The 12,806-nt window shown below is 65.0% G+C and overlaps 1 protein-coding gene across 1 annotated transcript; it reads left to right on the top strand.

Moving 5' to 3' along the window:
* Positions 1-5,040: 5,040 nt before the first annotated feature.
* Positions 5,041-12,806, top strand: HAS3 (hyaluronan synthase 3). The gene is made up of 4 exons (XM_075939798.1): positions 5,041-5,196; positions 7,971-8,597; positions 11,106-11,207; positions 11,883-12,806. Exons 2-4 carry the CDS (start codon positions 7,971-7,973, stop codon positions 12,804-12,806), a joined length of 1,653 nt encoding a protein of 550 aa, XP_075795913.1. The 5' UTR covers positions 5,041-5,196.

Raw genomic sequence — 12,806 nt, 5'->3', positions numbered from 1 at the left:
GGGCCTGGCTGGCCGGCCAGGAGGAGGAGCTAGGTGGAGGTGTGCCAGGGGCTGGAGGCCTGGGGGGTGCCAGGGGGTCATTAACCCTGGGCATTTCCTTGGCACTGTAGCCAGGTGTTAACTGCCTCTGCTAAGGGCAGCGACCTCCCGGGTCTTACTCCGACACGCCTGCAATCGCCCAGCACAATAGCAGCCTTTGCCCCAGTCGCATTGCTCTGCTGCCACTCCTGTGAGCTGCAGCACCCGCTGCAGCCTTGTCCGGGGGCTGCTGCCCAGCCCGCTGGTCCCCCTCGGTGCTTTGGCAGCCGATCCCCCCTCCCCCCCCGGGCAGCATGGCACCGCCTCGCACTGAATTCAACAATTCCACTGTGGCGCGATCACGGAGTTCTAGCCTCGTCCTCCAAAGTGCTTGCAACCCCTCCCCGGGCCGCGAGATCTGCGGGTTATAGGCCCCCCACGCCATGATCCAAACCACTGACAAGCACACGGACGGGACACGTTCTACTGGACCCCCGGATACGGCCCCCAAGCTTCACAGGGCCCATTGGTGGGTCCTTTGAGTCCAGACTCTCAACCAGTTTTACACTCAGTCTGTTTCCCCGCCCTGTTTATGGCAATGTCATGTGGGCTGTGTCCAAAGCCTCGCTTAACTCAAGATCTATCATGTTTGCTGCTTCCCCGAGCCCTGGCCATGTACCAGGGCTGTGCTCGTTAGCCTCCTGGCCAAGAAGGAAGTGGAGTTGCTTTGGCACAGTTTGCTCTTGATAAATCTGGGCTGATTATTCATTGTTGCACTATCCTCTAGAGATTTACAAACCTTGAGTAACCATTTGTTCCAGGAACTGAAGAGAGGCTGCCTGGTCTATAACTCCCCAGGTGTTCTTTGTTCCTTTTTGGAGATAAGCGCTGTGTTTGCCCTTCTCCCTTCATCTGGGATCTCACCTGGCCTACAATTCTCAGAAATAGCTCCAGGTTTCTCCACGGTTCCTTCAATAGCCTGGGATGAATTTCCTCAGGCTCTGCCAATTTCAATACATCTAAGCCCTCTTTGACCTGGTCTTTCCCTCTGTGGGCTCGCGCTCCTCCCCCTTTGGTTAGTATCACTTGCACTGAGTATCTGGGCATGATTTACCTTTGCAGTAAAGACCGAAACAGAACGGGCATCTGGAGGTCATCCATGAATAGCTCTCCTTGCCTGCCGCTCCTTCCTCTTCCTCAGAGCCTTTGTCTACACTGCAGGGTTTTTGCACAAGAAGCCTTTTGTGGAAGAGTTCTTGCACAAAAACTTCTTGCGCAAAAGCGCATCACAAAACCCACGTGCGTTTGCACAAGAGAGCGTGCACACTGCATGGATGCTCTTGCACAAGAAAGCTCTGATGGCCATTCACCAAATGGCACCTGTGCTTTTGCCGATGGGGGTTTCTTGTGCAAAACCCCCTCCCGAGCGACCACACCTGCCTTTTTGTGCAAGAGCTGTAGCGCAAAAAGGAGCTATTCCTCGTGGGGATGGAACAACTCTACTGGCACAAGCCCTCTGTTCTGCTGATTTACTGTCAAAAGAACGCGCTTGAGGTGTGGACACTGCTGGGTTTGCACAAAACCCTTGAGGTGTAGACATAGCCAGAGTGTATTTTAAACTCGCTTTTTATTGCCTTTGATGTGCCTGGCCTGACTCATCTGGTGCCTTAACCTCTCACTTTGTCCCTACGTGCTTGTGCCTCTCTGCGTTTCTTAGCAATTTGGCCACGTTCCCACTTTCTGTGGGTTTCCCTTTTGATTTTCTGGTCATTCCAGAGCTCCTGATGCAGCGACTGGCCTCCCCCTCGTCGTCTTTCTTTTGTGGCAGGATAGTTTGCTGATGCCCCTGTGAGACGGTCTCAGCTGGGATTCCTTTTCATTTTGATTTTCTTCCCAGGGACGTTGCCTACCAGGTCTCTGGGTGTATCACAGTGCGCTGTTTGGTAGCCCCGTGTCCTTAATTCTGCTGCTCGTGCCTTCCTTTCCGTAGACCTGGGAAACCTGCCATCCCACGATCACTTTCACTCAGATTCGCTCCCTTTCGGTCAGGTTCAGGTATGAACTGGCCGTCCCCTGGTTACATCCTGCCCCTTCGGAACCGGGACGTCATCCCTGGTACGTTCCAAGGACTTACTGGGCAGTTTGTGTTTTGCTGGATACATTGCCAGCCGCTGTCTGGGCAGGGCACCCTCCCCCCAGCCCCGGAACCAGCAGGTCTTGTGTTTGGGCTGCTTCTGTTTGTCCTAGAAATCCCTCATCCACCTCCTCTTACTAACTGGGTCAGCTACAGAAGATCTCTGCTGCCACTGTCCCGCTTCTGCCCCCTTTTATCTTCCCCCCAAACTTTTCAACTTCTCAGCCTCTCACCTCCGGGGGAGTGTGCACATCCCTGGCCTGTACCACAGCCCTGAGCAAACTGTCCACCCTCTGCACCCGTGTTCCACTCCCCCGTCTCAGCGATGCCAGTGACGTCAACCCCCCCCCCCCCCCCGGGGCTGTGCCAGTGTGGACTGAACTACCCTTGGGGGACTTCAGCAGAGGAAGCCACCCCTGGCGCCAGTCCTGCCGCAGGCTTGGTACAAGGTGAGCCCAATCTCCGTCTGCTTGCAGCTCCTGCTAGTGCTTTGGGAGGCTCCCGCTGCCTGGGCAGAGGGGGGAATTCACCCCCCTTCCACCGCTGCCCAGTGCTGGGAGAGCCGTGTGGGGGGCAGCGTATGGAGCTGTCTCCCCAGGGGTCTAGTCAATAAACCTAATGAAATTCCAGTAGGGAGCAGAACACCCCCCCCTCCAGCCAGGAAGCAGCTGGCTTGGGTGGCACACACAGGGCGTTACAGGGCTCCTCTCAGTCTTCTTAGAACAGGGGTGGGACCTTTTTGGCTCAGGGGTGGCTGACCCACAGAAAAATCAGTCGGGGGCTGCACTGAGCCGCGGGGGCTGGGTCCAGACAAGCCGGGGGCAGAGGTTCCCCACCCCTGCCTTAGGAGGAGGCGACTGCTTTTATTCTCCCAGCTGGCCAGCTCCCCCAACGCCGCACTCCGGTTTAGCAGCTCCTGGCTGCAGAGCTCCCAGGAAGTGTCGTCTCCCGGTGATTTCTCCTCTCAACGCTGGCAGGGTGGCCGTGCGGCCAGGCCTAGGCTCGGTGGCTTCCAGCCAAGCCTGCATCAGATCCAAGCTCCCGGACGCTCCCTGGTGCACCAGCCCCCGGCTCATGGGTTTGTCCTTGAATCTGCTGCTCATGAGCTGGACTTTGACAGGTGCAACTCACTGATGTGAGAGCCCTCCCGGCCGTGCCCCCCTCCCCCTGGGGTCTGCCCCGCTCACGCTGGGGGTTCTTAAATAGAGGGCTAGCAGCGGGGGCAGCTCGTTCCCCCTCACATCCCAGAGGCCGACCTGGTGCCTTCATCCCGGGGTCCCGGGCCCCCTCCCCCGTCTCGTCCATTTCAGCCCAAAGGGCCAGCGTTTGAGGCAATGCCCCTTGGCCCCGAGCGGCCAGGCTGGGGCAGGGGCTGGGGCTGGGCGCTGCAGGGACTGGTGTCACTCAGCCCCAGGGGCTCCAACCTTTTAAAGCACAAAATCACTGGTTGGACTGAAGTGCAATCCAGGGTCCAGCTTTGTCCCACCTCCTTTGTGCCCCTTCTCCGAGGGCCCCCTCCCTCCGTCCTCCCTCCCTTTCACCAGGCAGGGGCAGAGGGCTGGGGCGCAGGCTCTGTCTTGGGCTGAGGGATGGGGGGCTCTGAGCTGAGCCTGGGGCAGGGCTTGGGGTGCTGGAGGGGGTTCAGGGTACAGGCTCTGTAAAGGAGCCTGGGTCTAGGGGGGCTCAGGGCTAGGGGTGCAGGAGGGGGTTCAGGGTACAGGCTCTGTAAAGGAGCCTGGGTCTAGGGGGGCTCAGGGCTAGGGGTGCAGGAGGGGGTTCAGGGTACAGGCTCTGTAAAGGAGCCTGGGTCTAGGGGGGCTCAGGGCTAGGGGTGCTGGAGGGGGTTCAGGGTACAGGCTCTGTAAAGGAGCCTGGGTCTAGGGGGGCTCAGGGCTAGGGGTGCAGGAGGGGGTTCAGGGTACAGGCTCTGTAAAGGAGCCTGGGTCTAGGGGGGCTCAGGGCTAGGGGTGCTGGAGGGGGTTCAGGGTACAGGCTCTGTAAAGGAGCCTGGGTCTAGGGGGGCTCAGGGCTAGGGGTGCAGGAGGGGTACATGACAGACAGGGATTCAGGCTCCAGCTGGACACTGCTTACCGCAGGTGGTGCAGTGGGGCTAAGGCAGGCTCACCTGGCCCTGCACCAAACTCCCTCCATCCCAACCCCGCTGTGCCCCCCACGCCCTTCTGTGGAGCTAGGATACAGGGCGGGAGAGGGGGCAGCTGAAGACCTGGCACTTGACAGCCTCTTGGCCAAGCCAGTCAGGATCCCCGGTCAGGGGCTCCAAGATCCACCGGTCGATCCCGCTCCCGCTCCCGCGTGGTGACCCCTGGCCTAGCTCCTTAGCTTCCCCACCCGCCCCGCTGCAGGGCAGAGAGCAGGGCTCCCCATCGTCCCATCGTCTCTGCCGTGGCTAGGAGATGAGCAGCCGGGGGCACAGAGCGTGGTGCAGGCCAGGGAGCCCTGGGCCGGCCCAGCTGAGATGTGGATGGTTTGGGGAAGGCCCCAGGTGTCGCTCAGTGGAGGCAGGAACCCCGGGGCTCCCGGCTCCTATTCCCCTGGCCTGGCCCCCCCAGCAGCTCCTCAGCCTCCAGCCCCTCCTGAGCGGCACCCGCGGGACCTGCAGGAAGCTCCTTCTAGTCTCTGCAAGGCCGGCCCGGGGCTACCGAGGCAGGGAGCGAGTCACTGGCGGCTCCGTCGCGCAGCAGCCCGGCAGGGGCAGGGGCAGACCCGGGGCACGTGTCCAGCCTGGCTGCCCTGGGGCTGGAGGCCGCTTCGCTCGGACCCACCTGCTGCGTCCCTCGGCGGGTCCTGTGGCCTGGCGCGGGCGGGCAGCACGTGGAGGGCGGAGGGGGGCGAGCGGGGCTCCCCCTCCGGGCTCGGGGCGTCTCTCCCGGCCGGGCAGGCGGGGCCCCCGGGGGCTGCAGGAGGTGCCGGCTCAGCGGCTCCTTTAAAGGCGGCTCGGGCGCGCCGGGCTCAGAGCGGCGCGGGAGGCGGAGGCCGGTGCAGGCTGCGGGGAGCGGCGCGTCCCGGGGAGCCCTGGCGGCACGGTGAGCGCGGGCGGGCGGGGCTCGCTCCGGCCGGGGCCGGGGTCGCTGCCCGGCAGGGGGGGCGGCTCCGCTCCGCAGCCGCGACTGGCGGGGAGCTGCGGGGCCCCGGACCGGCTGCCGCACTGCGCCGCCCCGGCTCCCCCTCCGCCCGCGTCCCGGCTCCCTGGCGCGCCGCACGTGGCCCCGGTCCCTGGGCTGTGCCCATCACCGCGGTATCCAGCCGTGGCCAGGGCCCCGCACAGGGGGGTTGCCCAGCGGGCAGGGGCCGAGGCCTGGAGGGCAGAGCCGGCTTGGGGCCCCTAGTGCCCAGCGTGGGGGGGTGGCAGGGCCCGGTGAGGAGCCCGGACCCGCAGGGGGCTGGGGCAGTGCCCGGCCATAGGCCGCCTGGCGAGCGCGGGGCCCTGGCAGCGGGTGCCCAGAGCCTCCAGCCCAGGCGGGTTCAGTCCCTGGCGTGCCCAGGCGGGTGGCTTTGTGCAGCCCGGCCTGAGGCCCTTTTGTGGGGTCCCCCGGCTCGGCCACCTCCCAGCCTGTTGCTCCTGCTTCCCACCGGACCCAGCCCAGGCTGGCGGGACGTGGGGTCTGTGCCCTGGCCCTGGAGCGCCGAGCAGGCCTCGCCCCAGCCTTGTTGCAGGGCGGGGGACTCGGGGGGGGAGGGGGGAGCCTTTCAGCAAGTTGGTGTCTCTGGCTGCATGAAGCCTGCAGGAGGTGGGGGTGTGGGGCGGGGGCGTGGGGGAGCTGGGTCCGGGCCAGGAGGAGGGGTTACCAGAGCCTGGCTTGGCTGGTGGAGGGGGTGGAGCTGGGACCTGCCTGCCCCGCCCAGCAGGTGAGCGCCCTGGCCTGGGGTGCAGGCGCCTGGCTGGTGGGTGCTTCCCCCTCGGCCCGCGGGGGCTGGGCTGGGCTGGGCTGGGAGCGGGGTGGGGGGGCCAGTTCTCGGGGGAGCCCTTGAGGCCAGGAGCAGAGAGCGGGTTTGCCAAGCGGACAGGGACTCCCTCTACCCCCCCTCCCATGTGCATCTGGCCCCGGAGAGCCCAGGGCACCTGGCTGGTGGGTCAGTGCCATTTGGACAGGGAAGGCCTGTGACCTACAGCCTCCCTGCTGCAGGGGATGCTTCAGCAAACCCCAGGAGCTCCGCTCTGGCCGGGCTGGGCCGTGGCACCCGGGGGGGGGGGAGGTCGGGGTGGGCAGGCTCCAGGGGAGATGCCTGGATATGGGCTGGAAGGCTGCAAGCGCCACTGCCTGTGCGGCTTCCCCCCGTGCCCCTATGGGCTTGCGAGGCTGCTGGCCTGGCTCGCCTGGAGTGAAAGGCCTGGCCAAGGGGCAGCGTGGCTCTGCTCTCCCGCCGCTGTGACTGGCTCTCTGGGGTGAGCTCCCATCCAGCGTGGGGGCCCGAAGGCTGCCCTTCCTCGGCCCTCTGACGCCGCCAGCCGCTGGGGATGGGCTGTGGCGCCCCGACCCCCCGCTGGCTTGGGGCTAAGCTTTGGGATCTAGTCCAGTCAATCTCAGGAACCAGCAGAGGGAACAAACCTCCCGTGGGCGCGTGCTCGGGGCTGAGAGCCTGCGTCCTGCCCCTACGCGCTACGGGCAAGGGAGGGCAGGGTGGAGCTGGGAACCTCCCAGGAGCCCTGAGCGGGCAGCAGCTGCGGAGTGGAAGGGGACCGTGCCTGGAGGAGCAGAGCGTCGTCCCCATTGGGTGGCGCATTAAGTCGGGAAGGGGCTGACAGCCCAGGCCGGGGCAGCCCTCTCCCTCTTGGCGGCCGGGCAGGGAGGTGACACCCCCGTCTGGCACTTCCGCAGTCCATGTGCACCGGCAAGGGGTTCGCGTGCTGCTCCCGGAGGCGTTGGGCCCTTGGGGACCCAGACCCTGGAGCCCGCGTCCAAACAGTGCGAGGGTTTCCTGGCCGTGGGGTGGCCCTGCAGAGGGGAGCTGTCCCACGGGCCTGCCTCCGAACGGGCAGCAACGGGGCAGGCTAGGTGGGGAGAGACACAGCTATGAGAGGCCAGGTCAGGGAACCTTTCCTCCAGCGTCTGAAATCCTGTGGGCAGCCTGGTTCCGTGCAGAGCCAGTGCTGAGGCTGCCACTGGCGGGGAGCGGCCGCTGGGATTTCTTGCCCTGGCTCCGGGGGAGCTTGGCCCATCGGCAGGCGGGCGCGCTCTCCTCGTGATGGGCGGGCAGGGCACAGGAGACCAGCCCAGGCACAGTAGCCCTGTGCTGGGTTGAGGGCAGCTGGCTGGAATGGCTCCTGGATGTTCGGAGCAGAAAGTGAATCTCACCCAGGGCCGGGGGGTTCGGGATCCCTGCAGAGGGGTTAGCCAGCTCTCCTGGCAGCCCGGCCATCACTGCTGGGGAAGTGAGCATGTCCCGAGCCGTGTGCATGGCACCTTCCAGAGCCACGCAGGCTGCTGCAAGGGCTCCCTGGCTAACGCAGGCACCGAGCGACAGCAGCCCCTTGCCTGGGCCCGGGTAGCAGGAGGCCGAGTGGCCAGTCTGGCCCCAAGGGCAGCAAGAAGCCGACTGTGCACTTCAGGCTGGCCCAGGGCTCTGGACTTGCTTCCCCTTTGCTGGAGCTGGCCAGGAACAGGTCCCGGTTTCCCGCTATAGCACCCTCCCCGGTCCTGCCTTCAGCCCCCAAGGGAGCCTTGCCAGACGCAAGGCCCCTGCTTTGCCAGCTGGGTGGCAGCAGGAAGGGGTCCGTGGCCCCGCTGGACAGCACCCGGCCTGGACCTCCGCCTGCCCCGTGCCCCTAACAGGACCTCTGGCCCCTTCTCTGTGACAGATGCCAGTGAGCTTCACGACAGCCCTCCGTGTTTGTGGAACCAGTCTCTTTGCCCTGCTGGTGCTGGGAGGCATCCTCGCCGCCTACATCACCGGCTACCAGTTCATCCACACGGAGAAGCACTACCTCTCCTTCGGCCTCTACGGCGCCATCCTGGGCCTGCACCTCTGCATCCAGAGCCTCTTTGCCTTCCTGGAGCACCGGCGCATGCGGCCGCAGGACCGGCCCCTGGAGCCGCCCCGCTCCGGCTCCGTGGCCCTCTGCATCGCCGCCTACCAGGAGGACCCGGACTACCTGAAGCAGTGCCTGCGTGCGGTGAAGCGCATCTCCTTCCCCCGCCTCCAGGTGGTGCTGGTGGTGGACGGCAACGGCCCGGACGACACCTACATGCTGGAGATCTTCAATGAGATCCTGGGCTCCGAGAAAACGGGCTGCTACGTCTGGAAGAGCAACTGCCACGCGCTGGGCGAGGGGGAGACGGACGGCAGCCGCCAGGAGGGCCTGGGCCGCATCCAGCAGCTGGTGCGGAGCAGCACGTACGCCTGCATCCTGCAGAAGTGGGGGGGGAAGCGCGAGGTGATGTACACGGCCTTCCGGGCGCTCGGGGACTCCGTGGACTACATCCAGGTGGGTGGCAGAGCGGGGCCCGTGGAGGCGGAGCCGCGACCATGCTCTGGCTCTGCTGCTGGGCTGGCTCTAAGGGGAGGGGGGGGCTTCATTTTGTCTTTGCTTTTCAACCCGGCGGGGGGCGTGGCAGTGCTGCCTCAGGCCGGGAGCAGCACAGGCTCCTGTCCCTCCCCCGCCGGGAGTCCCATGGCTGGGCCAGGCAGGCTGGTGAGCCAGATCAAGGGTGGGGCAGTGGCAAAGGCAGGGAGCCGGGATGCTGCATTCCCAGCTGACTGGTGGTCAGGAATGGAGTCGGTCCTTGCTCCGTACCCCGCTTCTCCACCTCCAGCCCAGGCCCTCCGGGGAGGGGAGGGGATTGTTAATGGCTGATGCTGGAGCAGGAGGCGTGGGGGGGCTGATGCCCACTGTGGGTGTGTCTGTACCAGTGCCTCAGCCCGGGGATTCAGCAGTGAAGGCCCTGCTGGGGAAGGCCTGCCTCAGCCCCTCCCCTTCTGCCTGAAGTCACACCCCTTCCCCACCCCCCAGCTGAGGGCTGGGGCTGCCATGTGGTGTGGCACCAGCTTCCCTGACGGCCGGGGAACCATGCGGTGCGGCCTCAGCCTTCCACCACGTGGCATTGCCCTGGCCATGGGGGAGCCAGACTGGCGCACGGCCTGGCCCCAGTCTTCCCCCACGCGGCACCACCCAAGCCTTCCCCAGCCACCACGGAGCTGCACGGCACGGCCCCACCCCCTCCCGGGCGGCTGGGCAGAGTAGGCCGTGTTGGGAAGGCAATGCCTAGTTTGCCTAGGCTCACGGGCCGCCCCGGCATGGTGCCCACAGCCTGAGTACTCTCGGCAGATCTGGTCACCCCAACTAAAAAAAAAATCTATTGGGTTTGGAAAAGGCCCAGAAAGGGCAGATGATTAGGGGTGAGGCTCAGAGCTCCATAAGAGAAGAGAGTAACACAGCTGGGACTCTCCATCTCGGAGAGGGAATGACTAACGGGTAGGGGGATGTTAGAGGTCTAGAAAACACGCCTGTTGTGGAAACGCTATTCATCCCCTCACTGCCGTAACCCAGCAAGCCGACCCAGTTCACTGGACAGGCGGCAGGTCTAAAACCAACACAATCAGTTCCTGTTTCACAATCGGCTTGTGGAGCGCTTTGCCTGAAGAGGGGGAAGGTCCAAACCGTAGCGGGGTTGCAATAAGAACAAAGTAAGTTCCAGGAGGATGGGTCCATCCGTGGCTACTAGCCAGGGTGGGCAGGAATGGTGCCCCGGCCTCTGCTTGCCAGAAGCCGGCAATGGGATGGATCATGACCATTCCCTGTTCTGTTTGTTCCTCCTGAAGCACCTGGCACTGGCCACTGACCGCAGACCGACCGCTGGTCTGACCGGGCTGGCTGTTCTGGTGTACTTCCATAGAGCTGAAATGTGTCTGCCCCCTTGGTGTAGCCCTAGACCCCCCCCCCAGAGCTGAGAGTCCGGCCGGGGTCTCTCTCCCCACAGAGTAGTGACGAGGTGAGATACGATATTTAAAACTAGCCAGTGCCCCTCAGGGACGTGCCACACGATGTCCATGTTGATTCTCCCCTTGGATACGGGAAGGGGGTACAGTGCGTCTGTCCGCTAACAGCGAAGTCGTCTGGTTTAAAAAAGCCGAGTTTTCTCGTGCCGGAGTAGCTCCTCGATAGCGATTGGGAGGGGGTCTGGGGGGGGAGCGGGTTGGTGTTCCCTCCCTCCCCAGCTAGTGTTTGGCTCGTACCGAGCATGCTCAGTAACACTGAAGCCTCTGTCCTCAGTCTGCCCCTACCCCCCGCCCCCCATTGTGGCAGGCACAGGTCGCTCCCCAAAATCTGAAATAGCGCCCCGGGGAGCAGTCCCACTCCTGGCTCTTCTCTGCCCTGTCAGGAGCCCCCCCTCCTTCTGTCATTGAGTTCCCCGCGCTGAGACAGCCTGACCCCACGGGGACCCTCCGCGTAGGGGCGTCCTCACAGGCTGGGCCTCTGCCCGTCCCCCGCTGGGCCTGGGAGCTCGCTATCTGGGACCTGCCCGGCGGCTGGAGGGCTCTGGCGGTGCAGGACGGTGCATGGCAGACCTGTGCCCTGCCACGGGGGGGGCTGCTCCCTTCCCACGCAGGCACCTGCATTTCCCTGCTCCCAGCCGTGGCCATTCGCTCTTCAAGCGCTGAGGGGCTAACCCTGCCGCGAACACCGAGTCTCCTGCCTCTCGCCCCCCCAGCCCGACCCTGCCTGGTGAAGCCTCCGCCTCTGGCCCCCGTGCAGACCGCCTCTTCCCTCCCGCCCCGCCTGAGGCGCCCAACTGCCCCGTGTGAGCCCAGAGCCAGGGGAAAGGGGGCTTGTGTGCCCTGGGAGGGGGCAGCTGCCCTGTGGCTGATGCCCTGGGCAGGCCTCCGTGTGCCCGTGGCAGGCAGGGGCTCTCCCCTCAGGCCTGCTCTGCGGCGCTTTCTCCAGTCGGAGCGAGTGACTCGGGCTCAGGCGTGACCTTTCCCCTCTGCCCGGAAGGTGTGTGACTCGGACACGGTCCTGGACCCGGCCTGCACGGTGGAGATGCTTCGCATTTTGGAGGAGGATCCGCAGGTGGGCGCGGTTGGTGGAGACGTTCAGGTACAAACCCAGGGGTGGGAGCCGCCGGCCTGTGGGCTGGGCCCAGGGAATGCAGGGCACCGGAGGGATAGGGGGGCGCTTGGCTCCCCTGGGGTTGGGTGGCGAGTAGGACGTGAGTGTGCAGCAGCTGCGGGGTGGGTGCCAGACCCAGGCGTGGTGGGGCTGAGGCAAGAGGCCTCTATAAAGCCCTCGGCAGCGGGAGCGTCCTGGAACCCCTCTAGGGAAGTGGCGGCTCAGTGGATGGCGGCCTGCCTGCTGTGCTAAGCCTGCCACCATGGCGCGAGGCAGCGGGCCAGCCTGGCACAGCCACTCAGGGGGGCGAGGTCCCCCCAGTGCACTGGTGCCTGCTGGGGGGTCTTCTGTGGATGGTGTGAGGCCGGCACCTCCCTGACTAAGGGGGCAGCAGGTTGGAGGTCTGAAGAGCCTCGTTTCCCCTTGGCACGGCCCCTGCCAGTCTGCGCTGGTCTCTGCCCCCCAAGCCAGGCCGCGTGCCCAGGGAAAGCTGGCTGCTGTGCCTGCTGAGAGCAGGGGCCCCTTGGCTGCCCCTGGGGGCGGGTGTTCTTAGCCAGGGCTCGCCTGCTGTGCAGGCCCGGGCAGGGGAGGAGGGGAGCTGCTCTCCTGGCCCCGGCTGGGGCTATGTACTCATGGGGTCTCCTCCGCCTGTGGCCGTCCTAGATCCTGAACAAGTACGACTCGTGGATCTCCTTCCTGAGCAGTGTGCGGTACTGGATGGCCTTCAACGTGGAGCGGGCCTGCCAGTCCTACTTCGGCTGCGTGCAGTGCATCAGCGGGCCCCTGGGCATGTACCGCAACGCCCTGCTGCAGCGCTTCCTGGAGGACTGGTACAACCAGACGTTTCTGGGCAGCAAGTGCAGCTTTGGGGACGACCGCCACCTCACCAACCGTGTCTTGAGCCTGGGGTACAGGACTAAGTACACCGCCCGCTCCACGTGCCTCACCGAGACGCCCACCAGGTACCTCCGCTGGCTCAACCAGCAGACCCGCTGGAGCAAGTCCTACTTCCGGGAGTGGCTGTACAACGCCCTGTGGTTCCACAAGCACCACCTCTGGATGACCTATGAGTCGGTGGTGACGGGCTTCTTCCCCTTCTTCCTCATCGCCACGGTGATCCAGCTGTTCTACCGCGGCCGCGTCTGGAACATCCTGCTCTTCCTCCTCACCGTGCAGCTGGTGGGCATCATCAAAGCCACCTACGCCTGCTTCCTGCGGGGCAGCGCCGAGATGATCTTCATGTCGCTCTACTCCCTGCTCTACATGTCCAGCCTCCTGCCCGCCAAAATGTTCGCCATCGCCACCATCAACAAGTCGGGCTGGGGCACCTCCGGCCGCAGAACCATTGTGGTCAACTTCGTCGGCCTCCTCCCCGTGTCCGTGTGGGTGGCCGTGCTGCTGGGCGGCCTGGCCTACACGGCCTACTCCCAGGACCTCTTCAGCGAGACGGAGCTGGCCTTCCTCATCTCCGGCACCATCCTCTACGGCGGCTACTGGGCGGCGCTGCTCACGCTCTACGTGGCCATCGTCGCCCGGCGCTGCGGGAAGCAGCAGGAGCAGAGCGGCCTGGCGTTCGCCGAGGTCTGA

The sequence above is a fragment of the Pelodiscus sinensis genome, chromosome 12 (genome assembly GCF_049634645.1).
Source record: "Pelodiscus sinensis isolate JC-2024 chromosome 12, ASM4963464v1, whole genome shotgun sequence".
Taxonomy (NCBI): Eukaryota; Metazoa; Chordata; order Testudines; family Trionychidae; genus Pelodiscus; species Pelodiscus sinensis.
Note: the sequence above shows the minus strand (reverse complement) of the source record. Positions and strands in the feature narration are given on the sequence as shown.